This window comes from Etheostoma spectabile, chromosome 9, assembly GCF_008692095.1.
Source record: "Etheostoma spectabile isolate EspeVRDwgs_2016 chromosome 9, UIUC_Espe_1.0, whole genome shotgun sequence".
Lineage (NCBI taxonomy): Eukaryota > Metazoa > Chordata > Actinopteri > Perciformes > Percidae > Etheostoma > Etheostoma spectabile.
This window is the reverse complement of record NC_045741.1, coordinates 18,364,998-18,387,498: the sequence shown is the minus strand read 5'-3', so window position 1 is coordinate 18,387,498 and position 22,501 is coordinate 18,364,998. Positions and strand designations below refer to the sequence as shown.

At 39.8% G+C, this 22,501-nt stretch overlaps 2 protein-coding genes across 8 annotated transcripts in view; both read left to right on the top strand.

Moving 5' to 3' along the window:
- tsc22d2 (TSC22 domain family 2) overlaps nucleotides 1–11,641 on the top strand; it is a 36,742-nt gene extending 25,101 nt beyond the window's left edge. For all 3 annotated transcript variants that reach the window (XM_032524979.1, XM_032524981.1, XM_032524982.1), the window contains 2 exons: nucleotides 8,691–8,742; nucleotides 9,301–11,641. In XM_032524979.1, the coding sequence (XP_032380870.1) occupies nucleotides 8,691–8,742; nucleotides 9,301–9,606 (358 nt within the window). In that variant the 3' untranslated portion in view covers nucleotides 9,607–11,641. The remainder of the gene's footprint in view (nucleotides 1–8,690; nucleotides 8,743–9,300) is intronic.
- A 6,825-nt stretch (nucleotides 11,642–18,466) lies between these two features.
- rubcn (rubicon autophagy regulator) overlaps nucleotides 18,467–22,501 on the top strand; it is a 48,824-nt gene continuing 44,789 nt past the window's right edge. For 3 of the 5 annotated variants that reach the window (XM_032524978.1, XM_032524974.1, XM_032524976.1), the window contains exons 1-3: nucleotides 18,468–18,859; nucleotides 21,057–21,210; nucleotides 21,854–21,937. In XM_032524978.1, coding sequence (XP_032380869.1) covers nucleotides 18,813–18,859; nucleotides 21,057–21,210; nucleotides 21,854–21,937 — 285 coding nt within the window. In that variant the 5' untranslated portion in view covers nucleotides 18,468–18,812. Of the gene's footprint in view, nucleotides 18,860–21,056; nucleotides 21,211–21,853; nucleotides 21,938–22,501 lie in introns of all 5 variants that reach the window. The other 2 variants (XM_032524975.1, XM_032524977.1) reach the window with 2 other exon arrangements.

Below are 22,501 nucleotides of genomic sequence, written 5' to 3'. Positions count from 1 at the left end.
TTTAGTTTTCAACAGGACAATGACCCCAAACACACCTCCTGACTGGGTAAGGGCTATTTGACCAAGAAGGAGAGTGATGGAGTGCTGCGCCTCCACGGTCACCGGACCTGAACCCAATCAAGATGGTTTGAGGAGAGCTGGACCAAAAGGGCCAACAAGTGCTAAACATCTCTGGGAACTCCTTCAAGACTGTTGGGAAACCTTTTCAGGTGACCACCTCTTGAAGCTCATCAAGAGAATGCCAAGAGTGTGCAAAGCTTTAATCAGAGCAAAGGGTGGCTACTTTGAAGAAAGTATAATATAAGACATGTTTTCAGTTATTTCACCCTTTTAAGTACTGTATCTCAAAGGTTTATTCAACATCTGTTAATAAAATAAATCAATCTTTTTCCTTGTCATAGATTCAATTGGAATCAACTAAAAACACAAACACTGTAATTACTAACAGGCTGTGAAAGATATCCTCAGAGAATCTAGCCCAATTCAATTTCAGTCTTTGTTAAAAGCACAAAAAGTAAGAACATAACTTTGAACGGATTACTCAACGGGTGTACAGAATGTTCCCCCCTCCAGCAAAATCCCATAACCGCAGAACCTTGATGGACATGACGTGACTTGACATTGTGCAGGGCTCTCATCTCACACTTAAATCTTCTGAACACCCATACAGATGATTTCAGTTATTCTGGCTGATTAGACTTCTGCTCAGGTTGAAGTGGACCGGAGCTTAGATGGGAATTTATTAGGTCACAAATCTTTTCTACCAATAACAATGATAAAGCTGTTGTTTGTCCTGCACTAACAGGTGCAACAAAGCTACTCAGGAAGATGTCAGTCAATCAGTCTATACACACACACAGACACACAGACCCAGCCTTGGGAAGTGGCCTAATCTGCCAGGTTAACTGAAATCACCTGTGTGGGTGTCCAGGGCCTTTAAGCAAACTTATTTTTAGATAGAGGGTTTGTTGGATGGCAAACGTTTTTTACCACTTATGCAACGACCTCCTGTCTCAAAGACGGCGATGTATGAAGGCAACATTTTCATCATGTCAATGTTATCTTTGGAAACTTTTTTGGCATTTGACCTTTGTTTACTAAGCACACATGCACCTTCTTTCAGCATCGTCAGACTCCACACTCCGTTAAAATCATTCACTCCTGGGAGATACCTAATATAATGCATTCTATCTGAATTCCAGCAGAGGGTGACACTTGCGGTTGCAAAAGAAGGTCAGTTTCTGTAGAAGTCTGAGATAGTGACCCACTCCTCACTTAATTTATAACCTCAGTAAACATTTTCATAATGAGTTTATAGTCTCAATCGCTAGTTTTAAGCCTTCTGCAACACAGAATGATGTTAATTTTTTGAATGATGGTCTCGTTGATTTTAAAATCGGCAATAAAGCCGCGTTTTTTTTTTTTTTTAGGGCATGGCCATGATGTGATTGCCAGTGAAAGTGTGTAATGTAACGTAAACTGTAAGCAGCTCCTCCCTTACTCCTCCCTCTTGTCTAAAATTGTCACATTCGCAACCAGGATGGCTGCGCCTGTAACAGCAAACTCAACGGCGGATATCAGATCTCCACAAACCAATAGGTGACGTCATAAATGCGCTGTCCATTAAAAAAGTCTATAATATAACCATAGGCGTCTATTGTTCACCATTAGACATCCCTTCTGGACTAGCACATGGTCAGCCGCTGCACGAATAGGCACCTGAATAGATGACAAAGGGGTGCAAGTTTCATTTCACCTCAATCTCAATTTCAATTTCAAACAGTTGACCCTCCAAACCCCATTTCTAATCTTTTAGATCTTAGAACTTTTAAGCTTTATCTCTGCTGTGTAATTTAAAGTCATGATTGTAGCTCAAGGTTCGCAAAGGCCAGGCAGAAGCCCAAGTGAAAGACAACTGAGACATGCATCAGGCCCAGTGTTTTTGCAGCATACTGCCTAATGGCATTAGTCTGACCCAAACCCTGCACTTCATAGAGGAAGCCCAAATGAGGCTAAGTCCTTGATCCCGTGATAAATGCTCTGCTGAATACAGAGGCTCATTAACGGTGAGGTGCCAGGATTTTCCCATTAGAGCCTCAGAAGTAACGGTATTACTTTTAACACATTTCGGTGGGCCTTAATCCACACGGAGCCAAACGAGTGCCACAGGCTTAAATCACTCAGGGAGGCAAAGGAAAAAAGTAGTGAAATGTGATATGGAGGCACATGGTGCATGCTGAAGATCTTGTTTTAGGCACTGATTATTTAAGGCTTGGGGACCCCTGCCCTGGATCCCCCACTGTGTTTGCATATGTAGTTTGATGGCCACATTAAACTCTCTCTCTTTGTCATTTTATTCAGGAGCTGTAAGGGTGGCTCTGCTACCATTAACAGTCATCTGTGCTGGCAGTTATTTTAGCCTCGAGAAAGGCTAAAATAACAATGTCTTCCATAAGCCATTTAAATTAGCAATAATGATGTCTCATGAGTTTTTTGTAATTAAGCCCCTGAGGGCCTTGTTTCCTTCTCATGCTCCCTAATGTCCGGTTCATCCACTGAGTGGTCTGCTAGAGGTGTCCATGTCTAAAGGTAGAACAGGAAGGTGGGCTTTAAGTATGTCACGCAAGGATGCAGAACAAGATAATTTCACACATCTTGCAATGCAAATTACAATTTTACTTGGAACTGGTTGACACAGATGTAGTTTAATACTACACATCTGAGAGTATTGGGGGTAGCAAAACAAACATTTGTTGTTTTAATAAAGAAGTCAGGCAGTGTGTGACTTTTTCCCATTTTCATCATTCTATGAGCAACCATGATCTGATTTTATGCTGCACACGGCATGAGTCTGCAAAAGGGAAAGTAGTTAGTTACTTCACTGAGAAGATGGAGGTGTGCAGCATGTCGTCTGTAGCTCTTCATATAACAATCATTCCCTTTCCATTCTCAGTAATATTTCAAACTGATCCGCTGTCAAGAAACACCAGGAAATGATCGTTGTCTTGGTTTGTAAACACATTTTTATGAATGATAGCGGTCAGTGTCAAGGTCACTGACGTACACACTGCATATTCTTTGACTACTTCAAAATAAAAGTGAAATTTAACCAATTTGTGGACCAAATTGGTTAAAATGTCTTGTTGTCACCGTGGGATAGAGGGAAACGCAATTTCGATTTCTTTGTATGTTTTGACATGTGAAGAAATTGACAATAAAGCTGACTTTGACTTTGACTTTTGACTTTGAAAGTTTGTGAGCCCGTCGTCATGTTGAAAACAATCGAGCCAATACTGAGCTCGCCCACCAGCCGACTGGCTGGAGCAAATCTTCCTATTTTACAGCTAAATAGTTGATATTTGAGGTAATGCAGCAACAGAATCTGGATACATATTTGATCAGGGCTGCCTAGTTTGACAGTTTGATCAGAGTTCACAAGTAGTTATTGACACTGTTTCACTGTGATTTTGTCCCAGATTATCTGTCTCGTGTATTACTGTCAGGAGTTGCCAGCTGAACTTCTAATACAGGTCCCACCCTCAAATACATCTCACAGTGTGTACATAACACACTATTGATAAATATGTCACTTTAATGACTTTACAAGTATTTTTTTATGTATTGTGTATCTGCTCTCTTGTAATACTTAGGTTTGAGGTCATTTTTTTGGAACATGACAGGCATGTTAATGGTATTTAGGTTACAAGTTTGACACATCTTGCTTAACAGGAACCCTAACCCTAAAGAAAGATGTCACTGCAAAACCTGAATCTTGTGTCCCGTTTAAAAACAAAAAAAATGTTTGTGGTAATAAATTAGACTTTTGTGTGTGTCATTGTGAAAATTGTACTAATCAGTGTCACCACAAGGTCAATTTAGGAGCAGTCTGGGGCTTTTGATCTCATCCACACAATCTTCTTCAGATTTCCCAATTGTCATAGAAACCTATTCTATTTGTTCAAGTTTTCTTCTTTTCCTCTAAGCACTGGAAGGACCTGTGCTTAAAAATGTTTTTTTACAGTGGAGGAAAACTGGTTGTGAGTGCTACCATGATGTAATTTTTCTAACGCTTCATCCCCACTAATACAATTTTTTTTAAACGTACAGTGTATCTCTTGCTATGTTTACATCTTGTTTCCACACTACTATGGCGTTTCAGACCTCCGGCAATGGAGATATTTGGAAACACTGCTGATCCTATTTAAGTTTAAAACTCTGGGGTTGCATTGTAGTCTGGACAGGCAGAAACAGAGAACTTTGCAAAAGACGACACGTCAGTCAGTCTTATCGGTTACGTAGGCTTACATACTTTTTGAGTAACAGTTTGACCTCGTTGTCGGTCAAAGCAAATAAATCCCTGGTCCTACTTTTTGTCAGAAGTATTTTCTTTTTTTTGTGTGTTACTAATACATCCACGATTTTCAACAAACTCCTTCCTTTTACACCGGCACGTGTGCTTGCCTAGTGTATGTGAACGGTCATTTGATATGCGTTGTCAGATGTGTTAATATGGGGTGAGATCATTTCTGATAAGAAGCCTGAATACTGATAAGAAGAAGCCTTAAAGCCTCTGTTGTTACAACCCCCACCCTCCTGCTATTGTTTTGAAATACACTTACCAAGGGGGGGGGAACGGAAAGGGACGGAAAGGCTGAGGTCTAATTTATTCAGCTGCCTCCCCCTATGGTGAGTGTTGGTATGCTTTGCAACTGGGACGTGTGCCGGTGCATCTGTGACCTGATGAAGAACCCATTGGATTTCTGATGCCATAAGACATCATGTGATACACCTAAAGGGATGGAGGAGACCACACTTTGCTCCTCCACACGCGTGATATAAATCACAAAGTCTGATTCAGTAATATCAGATTCAGTAATATTTATATTTAAGGCATTTAGATTAAACCTTTCTCCAGATTAGTTTGTAGTGTGTGAGCAGGTATAGGAGCTTGGTGTTAAACAGGAGACATGCTGATGATGGAAGAGGTCTCAGTAGTCGGTATCAAACCAAAAGGTGGACTGTTTTGATAACTAGTCTTCAGTAAAGAACTTAACTGTGTCACAGCGTGATGGTGGCTCTGGCACAGATGTCTCGGTTTAGAGGCGCTGGCCCCGGGGTAGGAGGCGTCCAGAGTTGGAATGTGCTGCCTTGTGGTCCTGGACAATTTGTTAGAGGGGGTATGAGTGCATGTGTGCACTGCTGCAGTCTGCAGGGAAGGCCCATGTTGAGGTTAACACAGCAAGCGGTCCTTGTATAAACCGCCACATGTCTTCCTCCTTGAATAAAATGTACAGTTTGCTTTGTTTTCCTTGGAAACCAAATGGCAACAAATTAGTGTTTTGTCTCCCTACCATTTCTTGTAACTCCTTCAGGCTGGGGCTGTGACTGTGACTGTATGGATTTTATTCCATATACCAGGTTTATACCGTGACAAAGGACGACCTCCTCAGGCAGGTAAAACTGGCTGCTTGAGAATCAGCCAATCAGGAGCGGCACTGCGCTTTGCTGCTCTTTGAAGAAGACGGCTGTATCAACACAGTATGACATATGCACTCCTATACCTTTCACCAGCAAACAAAAAAAAAAAGATGAAAAAAGAAATGAAAAAAAATGTAGTGAGGATTTCCTCACCGTGGGAGTGTCACATATCTGCTGTGACGCGGTTATCACAGCCAACTTCGAACTAGATCTTCCAATCACTTGACAAGGCAATTTGATCCGACCCGTATGTCCCTTGTTTCTGTGATTGATTAAAAAAAAAAAAAACATCCAGCCGAAGCTCGTGGACATTTTTTTCACTCGTCCCAGATGTGGAAATGGAGGGTTGGCTTCTTGCTTTGTTTATAGACCACACAACAGAGCGAGTCGTCAAGGCAACTCCTCCACCTTGCTGTCATCACAGCCGTGTGGATCTGTCATGCTATATGCATCACCTCCAAACCCATGTTGGATGCTAGATTCAACAAGAATTCCACTGACCTGACATGCCTGTCTCAAGTCTTATCTGCCTTATGTGTTTCATTCTTCAAGCTTTTCACGCTTCATTTAGATGTCTTGTGCACATATTTGACAATTTATCTTGTCCTAACCACTCTTAATATAGAATAATTTCATTGAAAGGGCACTGCACAGGCCACACACAGAGACAAATTATTGAAAAACTCCTCTGGTGGATGGAAACGCTTGTGGAGATAAATTTAGATTTTTTTTTTCTTTTTCTGTTATTGTTCTATGTTTGCAATGTTGGAGGGAGCATTTAAGATGTTCATTGCCAACGACTACTTTCTATTTACTGGTTGATTTGTTTACTATAACCTAAAGGAACAAGGACAATCTGACTTCTTTGCCAGTACATGCGGAACACTCTTTTTAATTAACGTTTAGCTTTCAATAAGGCGTATTGTGCCTCTGGGGTCGCAGTGTCTACCTTTTGGCAGACAGTAGCAGTGAATGATGCCATTTTGTACGAGTCGTGCTAGAAGTAAATTAGTGGAGGGAGGAGAGAGGGGGGGTGCTGAATCCCGCCCCCTGGTTTGCCCTGTGAGGGAGCGGGTTTTAAACGCTCCGCTCCATGCAGGCAGGCAGACAGAGACACTCATGTGTTAACACTCAGCGGAGGCACTGCCAAAACACTATAAAGAAACGGAGAACATGCGGTGCAAAAGGATCTACAGTCTGCCCTGCTCGCCAGGAACTTCTCCGACATATTCAGGCCATTTGATGTCTTACAGGGCTAGATGCAGCAGGTAATGGACTTTTACATAGCTTACGGTCTCTGCCGTGTGTGTGTGGCTTTCGGATGAGTTACCTTTCATATGCCCTGTGTGGTTCATATGAATGTGGTCAGCGCATTTGGTTTTATGTTTTGCTTGTGTATCATTTAGGATCCACATTTTTAAGTTTAGACTTGCAGTTAAATATAAAAACACTTTGTGGCCGATATTGAACTTTTAATGCGCGTGCATCTGAGTGTTAAATGTCACTTTATTGAAGTCCAGTCTGTACCATGGACGTTTCCTCTCGCTCTGTGCCCTGTATGTTTTTAAGTATTTTGCCATCATCTGTTTGGTATGCAGGCCACTCGGGTTGTGGCACAGCCAACACATTTTCCTTTAATCTGTGTATCTGTGGCATCTGTGTGGTGTATCAACGGGCTGCCCCCAACACCATGGACTACGTGCGCTCCGTCACACACATACATACTGGAGACATACTGGGTTGTTGTTGTTGTTCTTCTTCTTCTTCATCACTGTGTGGTCATGGACAATGCTCACTTTTTTATTTTGTAATATTTTAAATTAATTTGTGATTACGGAAGTTGATACTTTGAAGACCCCCTCCTCTCCCTATTTTCCATGTTTAAGCTTCATCAAAAAAATGTTTTCTTTCTTCAATAGACTCAAACGTGAATTTGTTTTAATATAACCGTTTGTAGATTTAATATTTGTATATGCCATGTGTTTCTCGCAAATGAGTTCGAACCACACGCTGCTGTGGGCACTAGATGTTCCCTCTCAGGTCGCCGATGGTCCCAGCTTCAGGGCCAGAGCGCCGTCTAGCGGCGTGTTGGGTTTGACATCCACATCCGAGCAGGGCGGTGATAGTGCGGGAGAGAGAGAGAGAGAGAGGGAGAGCGCGTTATCTGTTGAGAAGGATACAGATTTATATTCCTTCCGCGAGGTAAACGATGAAACTTGGCCTTGTGTTTCTGTTGTTGAAGGGTCTCTGGTTTGGCTTAGTAAGTTGATCGTCTTTTAACGTGGAGCACGTTGTCTCTCTTTGTTTCTTTCCTGAAGAGGGGGGAGGGGACGGGAACAAAACGCTGGGCTGCTAACCAGTGATTTGGAAACGCGTTAACAAAGGTGGGATGTGGTGTGGCCGCTTCATATTTCGCCGGAACACGATGAACTGCATGTTTTTACGCAGAATGGAGAACAACGAGATTTGAGTGACATTTTTACGGGATCGCTGGCGGCGACATTAGCCACACCCGGAATACAAGTCCTGCAGGAGAGGAGACCACTGCTGTCTGTAATCTGGTTTCCCTGCTGGCATGCCGAGATCAAATACCGCTGCGACTCGCTAATGATATCGGTATTTAAACAATATCGGTGGGCATTGTTATTGGGGCTCCAGCTGCTGTCTCTGCACGGAAAGCTTCTTTGTGCATTTTACCTCGTTTAAATGTTTACAAATTAGCTGTGACAATGTCTTGTTTTTTTTTCTTTGTGTCCAAATGCGGTCAGACTGTGATTCATAAAAGGCAGTCTACGCTGTATTTCATCCAGAGTTGAACACCTGGTTTTATTCGCACTTTGTCAATTTTATTTGTGTAGCCAGGTGTCACATAGTACCTCTCTAAAGTTATTAAACAGTGGCTCTTTGTAGGTTTTTAAAAGTGTGAACCTGTGACACTCCCCCCCCCCTCCATTTATGGTCTCAGTTTTGGTTAAATCTCAAATCAGTTGATTTTGTTCTCTGGAAATAGAGCTGACTGTTCATCTACACATCAGAGAATATGTTTTTGTTTACTTCTGAAGCACCAGTGAAGTCCTCTTCTTCCACTTTGTCCTTCACGGACCACATTTGTGCTGTTTGTGAATGGGAAATGAGCTGATCTCATCTAAAACGCGTGTAGACATAAGATGGGATAACTCGTGCTAATTGTATCTCTCTCTTTGTCCTCACAGTGCATCTGGTGCCAGTGTTGTTGCCATCGATAACAAGATTGAGCAAGCAATGGTGAGTTTTTCACGGATGTAAAAGTTACAACAAATGTGTTTGGTTACCCACTGTCTGCTGAGACGAGTAACATAAAATTCACTTTTAATAAAGGACATTTAACCTAGTAACCTGTATTCAGTAGGGATTTTGATTAATTTTTAGCGATGTTGATACGCTTTTCGTGACTGCTTAACAATCCAAGTCTTTTCATATGACCCACAAGGCTCAATAGCAGTATCGATAAGCTCAACCTTATTGATCTTTTTTTTTTTTTCTTCTAAATTTTGGAACCGGGTCCCGAGACCCATCCCTAGCATTCACTTAATGAAAGATTTCTCATTTGCCGCCCACTTTTAGTAGACTTTTATTTAAAAACCAAATACACACTAGAAAATCAACCAAATAACTTATTATTGCCCCTCAGGGCATTGCTACTTCAGCGCTAAAAATGTAAAAAAAAAGGAAAAAAAGACAACACTTTAAATTTAGAGATGTTATGTGTTCCTTGTTTGAGGATGTAATCTGCTTAATTTGTGTGCAAATTTTAGTTTCCCTTTTTCTCCGTCTTTCTTCCAGGACTTGGTGAAGAGCCACCTGATGTATGCTGTCCGTGAGGAGGTGGAGGTGTTGAAGGAGCAGATCAAGGAGCTGTACGAGAGGAACTCTGTGTTAGAGCGCGAGAATGCTGTGCTGAAGTCCCTGGCCAACACAGATCAGCTCGGCCAGCTGTCCAGTCAGCTCAACCAAGGCAGCAGCACGTCGCCGACGCTGCAACAGCAATACCCGCTCATCACAAACAACAACAACAACAACACCCCCCCCTTGGCTCACCACGAGGGGAGTCAGAGTGTCCCTCAACAGCCTAACATCACCTCCGCGTGATCCCCGTTCCCTCAGTACACATGCTCAAACACAAACCTCCCATGGGCAGGAACAACTGCTACTCTCCCCTTCATAAAGCAAAAGGCCCTGCTCTGCGTTCAGTATGCTCCATTTGAGGAAACCTCAACAACAGCGACATCTGTGTTTGGCCACCAAGAGCCATGCTTCAATGTGTGCATGTTGCCGCCACCAGGCTTTACATTATTAAGACATTTACCAACCCTCAAATGTCTTATTCTGTCCCATGGCTGCAAGAAAGCTGAAAGAGGAGGGGCAGGGGGAGCCAGTGCACACCATAAAACTGCATGCTGTTCTCGTGCAGGAGGACGAGGGTCAAAGGGCACAGCAAGATTGATTTGTTGGGGCAACAAGGGGCGGAGGGCGGTGCAACCCTGTGAAGGGCCTGTGAAGTGCTGGGGGTCCTGTGATATCCGGCAGGGACTGTCCTCCTAGTATCCCCAACCCTACACCACTCCAGGTCTGGAAGAGGCCGGAGTGCCGAGGGAAATGATTCGTCGTCCATGAGCAGGGGAGGAAGCCGGCGGGTGCCTCGGCTTGAGTGGAGAGAGTCGAGAGCCTCGGTTGTTTAATGCTGCAACAAAAGCTTGTGTTTTCTCAGAGCCACTGTACTTTGACATGAATCATAATAATTTTTCATTAGTTCAGTTTTAGTATTTTCACTTATTTATTTCAGGGCTGCTATTTTCATAATGTAAATGAACAATGTCATGGAGATACTCATTTAAAAGAAAAAAAAAAACTTTCTCTTTGGTCTTTTGGTATTTTAGAATCTGTCAGGTATTACATTTGGTAGTCTCTCTTGCAACAAGTAGGCAATAAGTTCCATTATAGACAAAATGTATTTCCTGAAATAGTGCTAACACTAAAGCCAAGCTTGCATTAGGTGAAATCCAGGTTGAATGTATATTTTGTAAAGTGTAAAGTATTAAGAGCATGGAGGGTTTGTACAGGGGAACTCCTGTTGTTAAGATGTGATGGGATGTTTGGATAAAGAGAACTTATTAATTTACTTTCTTTGTCAAAACAAAAAAGATGAAATTAATTTGGGGGTTTGGTCAGGGGGATAAAAAGCTGTGAAAATTGTTTGACCTACTTTATAACCAAAGATTCAAAGCTGTGTAAGTCTCCCCCCTCCCCCATTTTTAAATGCACACTTATATTTTTTTTTCCTCCTATCACTTTCCCTATATTTTTGCGCTGTTTTGCATGTTCTGCATGATCTATAATCAAACCATTTCTTACCTCATGTTTTCATCCAGAACTTACTTTTTGTCAAGTTGTCAGTCTGTGAAATGATTTATGAAAGAGAGAGAGCAATGGGCAGAGAGGGCAAGTAGTTGAGGTAAGAATATAAAAGAAAAAAGTGACATGGTGTTTGTGTCAGATGGAGGGAAGGGCCTCGAGCACAAAACACTAGTCAGAAAAGGAGCCCCGAGTATTTTGTTTTCATGTAAATGCTGTTGAATTTCACAACGAAGAAAAGATTTTGTTACATTGCAGATTTTAATGTATTTAATGAATGCAGCATTTCGATTTTGATTGTAGTGTACCAACACTTTGCTTACAAAGAAAAATAAATACGATCTGCAAAAAAAACAATGGAAACTATAAAACATGTCACACTTTAAAGCTGGAACCCAGTCGATTGTGTGTGAGCCTATTATGGGATGTCCTGTACTGTCACGTCTTTTGTGCCTCTTGTGCCATCGTCTGCTGTTGTCAGGCGGTTTGGTTTCTTTCTCTGTGGCTTAGACCCAAACCAAAAGGCTTGGTACACTCAGTCATCTGTCTACAGGATGGATACTTTGAGTTTGTTTTTTATTTAATTTTTGCAAACAGGCTTATTTCTTTTCTCATTTCTTTCTGTTCTTTCATTTGAAGGAGATGCGTACATGCCAAGTGAACTGTATGAAAGTAATCACTGAGCCTGGGAGAAAATATCTTAACGATGCCCTTGTAATGTGCTGTTCAAACTATTTTAGTTTTCAGTCAAAAATAAATTACTGTTTTATTAGGAGAATGTCTCCATGCTTTTGTTTTATTCCCCCACCAGGAAAACACCTCCTAAAACTGTTTTTTATTACATTTTGTTAAAAATAAGTCTACCAAATACGGCACATTTTCCTTTTTAATCAGATCATTTCTCATCACATGGAAAAACAAATTTAAACCATAAAAGCTTGTGATCATGCAAACATGTCAATAGTATGTTTTGCATGAGGGCGTCACGATTCTCCCAATCCACGTTTGGATTTAAACATTTTCTTTTCAGCAGCGAGGGCAAAGCCACAATGAGAGCCGCAAGGGCAGAAGGCCTTAGATTAGATTAGATTAGTTAATGTTAACCATGGCAAAACAATCATACTAAAAATAACTTTATGGACGTATTGATCATTATCATAACAACATTTCGGTTGCCTACGGTTTAGCCACCAAGCGTGAGCCACTTGCTCTAGCACATTGTAGTAAGCTGGATCAATATTGAAACATATCAATAAATAAGGACTCTACTGTAGTACTGTGTTGCAAAGTGGCATGTACTTAAAGAAATGATTATGTGGTTTGGCTAAGTAGAATTCTTTGACATTTACAATCACTCTCTGATTATGTGGTGTTTCCCGTGTTTTGACCAATGACTGTAGGCTATATATATGAATAATTTTAGAATAATAATAATAATACATTTTATTTATAATGCCCTTTACATTTCACAAGGAAATCTCAAAGGGCTAAAGAAGCGTACATTGTCTACCAGAGAACAAAATCCCTTTAAGCAACTGAATGAATCTTTGAGAGAAAGCAGTGGGGGAAAAACCACAGGAGACAGGCAATTAGGCCAAGTTATTCCAAGTATTTTATTAATTTCCTGGAGAACATCTGACCAAAATAAAGATACAAAGTGACATCCAAATATACAGTACAATGCTAATCATGTCCCATTTCCAGGAAAAGGAGAAAAAATTAAGAAAGCTATAAACTCAATGTAGGGATATAATAGAAATAAAGTCAAGGCAATTTCAATTCTAAATGTGTAAAAAAAATTATAACTATTATAATTATAACATATAATTGTCCTCATATACTCCGTTATGTTATTTAAGAGAGTTTATCAAATATGTAAAATGTTGAAGGAAAAAGTGTAGACACTGATATTCTTTATGGAAAAACCGTGTTTATGAATTAAGAAAATTCCCATTAAAAGAAATTAACTACATCAAATCTGCATTTGTATCAAATATCTAGTTCTATAATGTTCAAAATGGCAACAAAAATCTTACCAAAAATACAATATGTCTATGATGTGATGTGATTTTCTATATTAATGGTTTATTCAGTAATTAATGAGGTATCCAGCCAACTTTGAGCCTATCATCTCCCCCGTCATAATCCTCCTTACTTGGAACAGGAGACTCTGAGAACACCCTCTGGAACCTGGATCTGATAAAACTGTTAGGAGGAAGTTGTTTTTCCAACATGGAAGTAACACTTCGAGGACAGGTAAAACCTTTCTAAAGAAAGAAGGAAATCTGAACCGGTAAAGAGACAGGTGTGAAATACTAAATGACGCCATCCTTCGTCACTCATCGCCTACCTGCCATTTCAGACACAAGTTATCGGTTCATACTTGTTCAAAGAGGTGGTAATTTTCAAAGCAACTCTGTGATGTAACTTCTCCAACCGGTTTTACTTGCTGCTTCCGTTAGGGTTTGACACTATAAAGGAAATTTAATGCATGTGTCTACAGCCACTGACAGCTGATGTCAATTTAATTACCACTTTCTAAATCGAGCAAGGGATATAAATTATTATTATTAGTACTATTATTATTATTACAATAACAATACTTCCCCAAGCTTAAATTAGCCCCTGCTGTTTGGTGCCCAAATCTTTGACACTGTCTCTTTTTTTTCTTCACCATGTTCATTTTTCTGTTTTTTCCTCTTTGCAGGTACTAACTCGGTGTTGTTTGATTACGATCGTTTGTCACGACCGTAATCCAACTGTGAGCGTCATCCTTTGAATTTTAACAAAGAAGAAATACGTGCTCTCTAACTACTCAATCACTCATTATATCTGCCTGGTGTTCAGTTTCTTGACAGATGTGCTGCAACCCTTTCTGAGTCATTCTAACTTATTAAGTATCTCTTTATACAGGGTATAATGTCATATAATGCCTTCGGGTGATGATCATGAGGGATAACATGTTCAGAGAAAGGCAATCTCTGATCTTTATTGATCTTTGTCTGTGACCAGGAGAAAGTGCAACACTATGGATGACGGTATTCATTTCCATTTTCTTTGAAATAAATTGGTCTGTCGACACAAAATACTGCCCCATTTTTGAGTGGGAGTGGAGTTGTGTTTCAAAACAGAGAGCGTGCCTCAAAAAGAGTTCTCAAGAGGAAGAAATATCAGCAATTACTGAGTAACTGAGTAATAATCCTATCACTCACTTGGAAGCAAAGCCTGACTCACTGACCCTTTAAAATATGCCATCTCTTATCACTACCTGTATCAGTTTCATACTCCTTATGAATACTGTGAAAATTTTTAACTGTAATTGTTAAAGTTAGAAATTGCTGTGAAAAGGAAATAAAAGGAAAAAAAAGTTTTGTCAGCAAGGTACTTATTTGCACTTTGCAGAAGAAAACACCAGCTTCTATGAAACGCTGGTTTCTATGTTTATACATGCCACCATGTGAATCTAATTTCCCTTTTAGAGTTTTACAAAGTTACATGTAATCTGATCATTTAGGTACAAAAAAAGGTGAAACGGCCCTGGCTATTTTCCCCCCGGTATCTGGATTGACTTTTGCGTGGCCTTAGATCTTTTTCTTTCTTCTTTCACCTAATTTTTGTTTTATCATTTCAAAAACCTTGTGAGGAAGCGTTTTCCCAGTTTTTTGTGATCACATTTTTTTATTTAAACAGCCAAACAAAGTGCAAAACATTGGTCCAAATGACAACATACAGTACACAGTACACACACCAAAGAAGGCCCAGCGCACCTTTTCCACAACCCTTCCTTGCGATCAAATGTTTCACTCTACAACAAAGAGAGGAAATACGGGAACACAAAACACAACATCAAGACCTATCTGCAGCTCACGAACAACACACAGAAACAGACACAGACAAACACACAAACAAATAAGAGGCATGGACAGGGAGAACGGCATAAGATAAAAGGGACCAAACACACACATAGACAAAAGCGTGAAGGCTTTAGCACAAATCCATAGCAAGGACTTAAAGGATTCAGCCATGCTGAGCCAAGTGTCCAAAGTCTTTCCCGGGGATCCACCTATGCGAGCAGTGGAGAGCTCCACATATATGACATCCAAAAAGGAAAGGGTCCACGTACGAATATAGACAAGTCATGAGGTGGTTTCCAACGGGTTGCAATCATTCTCTCGGCTGCTGTAAGTCCAGCAAAAACAGCACGTTATTGAGTTTTAGAGAGTTGGAGGACTGACAGATCATTCAGAATCAAAACATTGACAGTGACAGGCACAGTAACATTAATCAGGGCAGATATTTTGGATGCAATATTGTTCCAGAACTGACCAACAGGAGAGCTCTCCCAGATCATGTAAAGATATGTACCTTGAGCTTTTAGTGGGCAGAACGTGCATAAAGGACTGTAAATTACCTTCATGTGATGCATTTTCACAGGGGTGAGATGTCTTATGAATGAAATTGTACTGAATCTGCTGATGGTCTGGATTACGTGATACTTCTGGAAGGAAGAGAGAGTTAGGAGTATGACGCTACTGGTCCAAAGATGGTATGTGTATAAATGTAACTGTAAAGTTGAGCCAGATGTGATAACCCTATGGTATTTTGCATAATACATAAGCATTGTGTGGCACAATTGGAAGATTTCAAATAAATGTGATATATTTTGTAAGACATGAATTCATCCTTAGACTAAAGGCTTTTATGAGTGTTTTCTATACCACAAGTTGTTCTCTGTCTTAGATATGCTACTTGCTACATATTTCACAAACCATCTGAATAGAGCTGTGACTTTCTTGCTGCATGGGACCAAACCACATCATCATTTTACTGACTCCTTGAAGATATAACATTAAAGAGCAACGAAGAAAAAGGCAACGCTTGGCACGTTGCTGCAAACAAAAATAAAAATACTGGATCAACTGGCCTCTGTTGCGTCACCCTGAAAACTTTACCAACCCACCTAATTTCAACTAATCTCATGTGTTCATGCCAAAACGAGTCAACTCTGAGTCACAGCTGCTCACATAGATTTATAGTAAGAATGGGATATTTTTTGTGTCAATGGGATCAGATACAATTCAGTAAATGTAAGATCGTGAAATCAACATCTCTCCCTGTGACTTGATTATCAACTTGTCCTGACATGCCCTGACTTCTGACACTATCAAACATGTGCCAGGAATAGGGACTCTCGCCACAATTCATTGTGCACAGAAAACTGTAACTTTGTACTTCAATGTTTTGCTACTTTTTACTTTTACTACTTTAAATGGATGCTAAAGACACATTTTTACTAATTTCTCAATCTGTTGTCACTCTGTATTTTTTAAATTGCTGCTTTTTGTTGTCATTGGGATGTAATTTGAGGGGTTTTTAATTAATATTAATGTTCTTTTATACAGCACCTTCATGCTTTTTTTGAACAGCACTTTGGTCAACTGACGCTGTTTAAATGTGCTCTAGAAATAAGCTTTACTTAATCATGCATCAATCTAATAATTCTTCTGAAATGGGCCATTCTGCATAAGCAGTACTTCTACAGTTAATATTTGAAGCACATTGTGATCCATACTTTTGTACTTTAACTTGATTAAGATTTTGAATGCTGGCCTTTTATTTGTATTTTGTGATATTCTTATTGTTATTCTTCTTAAGTAACAGCTCTGAATACCTCTTACACAGGTTCTATGAGGTTGGAATTAGCAAACCCATCTGGATAAAGACATAACAACCTTGCTGTAAGGATTTTAGTATTGCCCTGTAGAAATTCAATAATAGTTGAACTTTATACAATCGAACTTGTACTAGCAGCACTCATGGGGGGTTTTAAAATATGTTCAGAGAGTGAAAATGTTCAGAGATAAGTATGTCCTCTCTGCGAAATGTTCACTAGGGATAATTGTGCAATTATCTGCGTCACCCAAATAATCTCTAGTGTCATATAATGTCCCACAGCACATGAAGGGAAGGAAGCGGTGATCTATGCTTTGTTGGAACTGCTTACATTGTGTGTGTGTGTGTGTGTGTGTGTGTGTGTGTGTGTGGACAATTACTCACCATTCAGTCATTTGCAACCACACCCAGCAACTATTGGGGATGAGATTTATAAGTGTAGCACTCTGCACTCTTTTAACTTGCCACTGCCATCAAGTGGTAAAAATGTTTATTGTCAACTTGAGTGCACGGAATAAACAGACAATTCAAGACTGTGGTGCCATCTTGTGAGGATGATATGAAAGTGATTACAAGAGTGAAGAGCCAAGCAAGGGCTGCATGTTTTATAACATCCACAGGTTTTATAGCCACTTAAGTTATACTAGAAATTCACTTTGAAAGAACAAAAAAACGTTTTGTTCTTTCAAAGGGAATTTCTAGTATAAAATAAATGATGATGAGATGACATTTCACTGGAATTGTAGGCCTACCTTGGATGATCATGTGAAAAATAAAAATTGATTGATTTGTTGATCGATTGATTGATAGTTTGACATCATCTGGTCATTTCTAAGAACAACACCACTCAAGTCAATTGTTGTGCAAAAATTTCAAGGATTGTAACACCCTGTCCTACTAATCAATCTGAGAGTATAGCCTCTATGTGATCATCATTTAGATGGATGGCACTGGGACATGATTATATCAAAACTAAAGAGAAGGGGCACTGGTATTGTGCATGATTGATTGCTCACCACTATGTAGTCTCACCTGCACTTTACCTACCACAACAAGAAAGAAGAAAGAAAAACATAAACGAGTAGCCTACATATTCAGCTTTTTGTAGCCTATTTTTCATATCAGTCCATATATCCATATGTAAGGTTAAATTTGATTTAATTTGAAGTTTGGGTCAATGGTAATGCACAGAACCCCAAATTTTCCCTCACAGTATATTTCACCCTAGGAGTTTTAAAGTTGGGAAAATAATTGTATTCTCTTTATGACAGTATAACATATAAATTGTAGATCATCTTGTTCCCCAGCCTTTGTTGAAGGTATACAAGGTTTTCACTGGGTGAAATATTTCAATTCTCAACATTACATAATATGCTATATTATCTTTATATTATATGTCTATTTTGTCAAAGACAAACAGTGTCATTACTTAATCACATTATATATTAGTCTGTTGTAGCCTACACTGTTTACATAGGCTATTTTAGACCCAATACTATTATAATGTTGTCTTGCTTTTGTATTTCATTTATGTTTAACTTCTACTTTTATCTGTTTAGTTTTACACATCTCGTATTATACTTTTTTACTTTATCTACTTATCTGTAGTTAGGCCTGTGTCTGTCCCTGCTGCTGCTACTGCTGCAACAGCAACAACAACAACCGATTTTTTTTAAACTCTGGAGATCAATAAAAGCTTATTTTTTTTTAGGATCACATCGCATGTCTTTAAAACGAAATACATATTTGGTTACTTTGGAATGAGTCATCACTGGAAAATGAAGCAAATAAAAAAAATATCCGAGTTCAAACAGAGGGCAGCAGTCATAAGTGCAATATTATTTACTAACAGCAGGTGGCAGCGATGGCTAAGGTTAATTCTATTGAACGGTTGTGTGTCTCTAGAAAGCTCCAGAGCTTTTAATAGTTAAGTTTACACGGTGCAAGTCATGTAAACGCAGTGATACCCGCCAGCATACTCGCAAAACAACGGAGGTAAATTAACTTTAGTCTCATTTGAGAGTAAAAGCACGATCTTCGTTAAAAGGGGGCATGGCAGAGGAGAACATCAACGCCCACTTGCTAACGATATCTTACGGCCTCCACTGTTTTGATTCACAGCCCTGACGGGAGGGGCAGAGATGGCGGAAGACTGGAAGTCCGGTTAACTTCTTCAAGCTAACCTACTACTGCGGTAAAACTCCGTATTACGAAATAAGATATTGGAGTTATCGGGGAAACTGGCAGTTTTGTACGGTACTCGTCTCCGCATGGAGGACATGGAGATATCGGCGGAGGGAGAGGCGGAGGAGCGCAGGTGAGTGACACCCGGGGCTGGTTAACGTTTCCTGACTGGCTGTGCTAATAGTGACCGTGATTATTTAAACAGCAAAACTTGAAACTGTATCACCAAGAACCCACTCAGTAGTTAACGTTAAACAAAGATGACCAATAATGTTTTGGAGTGGTAACAATATCACTTGTGTGTTGACTATGTAATAATGTTGGGTAGCTAGCCAGCTAACACTGGTGGATTAACCTACTGACGCTGGCGTGCTAGCAGAGCTAGGCTAGGTTAACCTGTCTTGTCAGGGGTTGACAACACCATTAGCTGCGAGGCTTGTCAACCTGTCTAATACCAAAGGTCAACTAATTGACTAGCTAGCTAATACTGAAAGTTTGGTTGCAGTTAAGCGTTTTGTTTGCACATTTGTTAGCTAAATGTTAGGGCATTCACTAACAGTTAGCGCTGACAATGCTAACTGTTAGCTAGCTATCGCCTAGATAGATTGTGCTAACAGCTAACGCTAGCTGTCAAATGAAGTTAACATCTGGGAGTTGCCGCTGTAATAAGCAGGATAATCATATACTATTATAATCAGTTAAATTCCAACCACTATTCAGTTCAAAATATTGCCCATGTAGCAAGCTGCATGCCCTTTTTTCCACGAGTTGTCACCCAAAATAACACATCGCAGTTGTTGACAACACGACTGTGTGGTGATTCTAAGCAGTGTCAAGATAAATTTGAGAGAGGGAACAAATGCCTTGATGCTTCTCAAATGGAACACACACACACACACACACACACACACACACACACACACACACACACACACACACACACACACACATTTCATCAACTGACGCTTTTTCCAAAGCGACTCCCAATAACTAAGCAATTATCACATAGAAGTACATTAGCTTCAAATACACTTAACTACAAAGGCAACGTGTAGGTGCAATCTTTTTCACACACACAAGCAGCTAAACAGAGTTTATCCTATCCTCAACAAACCTCCTGAGCCTTGTAGATTTCACTTCCTTCATCACACACACACACACACACACACACACACACACACACACACAGTAACCACTAAGCTGCATAAATACATCATGCTTTTGCAGTATGTGGAGAATGTTCTCTAACATTGAGCCTCCCTCTTTCCATGTTACATGATGTGATTTGATTAGTTAGCTCGGTAACTGAACTCGTGATGGTGTTTGTCACTGCTGCTCTCTATGAGAAAATGGCTTGTGTTCATAAATATGCCATTCGTAGGTTTCAGAACCTTCACTTTTCACAAACTCTGCATCCACTTCTCTGCCTGACATGATTGTGCGTAAATAATTAAATGATTTATTGTGGGTTAGTCAGTTCCGCTCCATGACTAAATCGTTGTTGCACAAAACAAGGTTGTTTTTTTTGTATCTTTGATTAAGACCTTAATTGATTTATTTTGATAGGACAAATTATGTTTGGGTGCTAACTTTTACATCTTGTATTGCCTTTAAGCACACTGCACACACTATTTGCTAAAGTATAATATATTATAGTTTATGCAGCAGATGACCTGTTCAATTCTTCTAAACTCAAAGAATACACACTCAAGTGTGGGTGTCTTCTGATAACAGATTTTTTGGACCCATTGCTACAGCAATGAGACTAGTTTAGTTTTAATAGCATTCAGTTTGACTGCTACCATAAAGGGAAACAGAGGAAGTCTTGGATTTGAGCCAGTGCTTATGGCTCTTCGAAAATGTGACCTGATATATTGTTAGAACTAGTTGTAACTTCCCTGCTAGGGAATCAATGGCCATTGGCTCTGTAGCAATCATTATTTGTGGCTTGTAGTTTAGAGTAATAACATTGAGATTTTTGGAAGGAAATTAAAAACTTTAAAACTTCAGATGCGCACACATCAGAGCTCTTCTGAACATTTAGTTTATAGAGAGGAGTTAGGATAGTTGGTAGGCAGTCTGTATTTTTAGGCTTAGATGTGTTGATACTGCTAACACATTAAATGATAGTCAGCATTCCCGGTTAGTCACCGAGTTCAGATTAAAGCTAGGTTACTTTAACTGCTGAGGACTGGATTTTTAAGTATTTTTGTTCGTGTGAGTAATGATTTAAACCCCGACACTGCTAACACCAGCACTTCTTAACCTCCTTCCTAAACTTCCTCCGTCACCCTGTCTCACTCCTTTCTGCTGACCTGTTTACCTCACAGGAAGGAGCACTGGAAGCTACTCTCAAGTCTGAAGACCACAGTGGAGGGTCTTGTGTCCACCAACAATCCCAACGTGTGGTCACGTTACGGCGGCCTGCAGCGGCTCCACAAGGACATGAACAATATTCTAAGCCATAGGCTGAAAAATGAGCAGGTCAGAACTCAGGATATCTGACTGATGACACTCTCCCTTTTTGAATTAATTTAATTGTTGTGAATTGACTACTGATCAACTTCTGATCAAGCTCTGAGAGATTTGCAGATCAAAGTTAGGTTTTGTTAAACTTTCCTGGAAATCTGCAAGGAAGTCTGTTTGAACATGGAGGAGTACTTGGTTCTAGGTGTTTCCCATAACTCCACAAAAATCATACAACAAACTGCAGTATTTGTTTGCACAATATTTCCAGATTACCAATGTTACACCCTTAATATCACTTTCTTCTGTGGTGGGAATCTGATTGCGGATGCAAAGACAAATGCTACTGACAACATGCATACAGACGTAATTAAACTAAAGTTAAATTACGTAATACATATAATGTATCCCTTCTCTTCATCAACAAGCAAGTTTCTCACTTACCCACAAGTTGTCAGGAATGGGTGCAATGGGTTTTTATCACATGCTTTGCCAGCACATAGGGTAATGTTTCTTACATTTTGGCAGCATAGTAAGAATCAGTTGATTTCCTGTAATACAGAGGAAACCCTTTCACTATGTGATTCATTCCATAATGGCATATTGTGTATATATCAAACTGGTATTCTTTGTAACTGGGCCATGCTGTTGTGTCTTACAGGTGTACTACAAGCAGAGAGATTATTGGCCATTTGTGTGGTGTGTTCGCTACATCAGCCCCCACCTTGCCTCACACGTTGAACAGGTATGATCACTGCTAGCTCCATGAAAGGTGTGTGGGTATGTCAATATTTTAAATCTGCATCAAATCTCTTGATATTGTCATGAGAGGGAAGTTGGTGTGAAGAATTGCCTAAACAATGCCTAAACATTGCTACCTTGCTCGAGGCTATGGTTTTTGCAGATTTTAATTGTTAACTGCTACATTTCATTTAACAGTGTAAGGTAGGCTTACCGTGAGCTTTATGATTGTGAAATTACTTTGCAATACAGTTTTCATTGTGTTCCCAGGAAAACCTTGGTAATATGACAATATGAAAATATGGTGTGCAGTAGGCCTGCACGATATTGGACAAAAACTGACATTGTGATATTTTTTTTACCTGCGATATGGAAAAAGAAAATAATTTTTAAAAGATGATATGAATAGCTCTATTTGGAAATAATAAATGCTTCTCGACCACTGCGTTGGTTTTGTAGGGAGTGCATCTACATACTGTAGAAGACACCATTGTATTCATTTAATACTATCAATCCAGGCTAAAGTGCATGGCAATGACTGCATGTTGCTTCCTCTAAATTTCAGGTT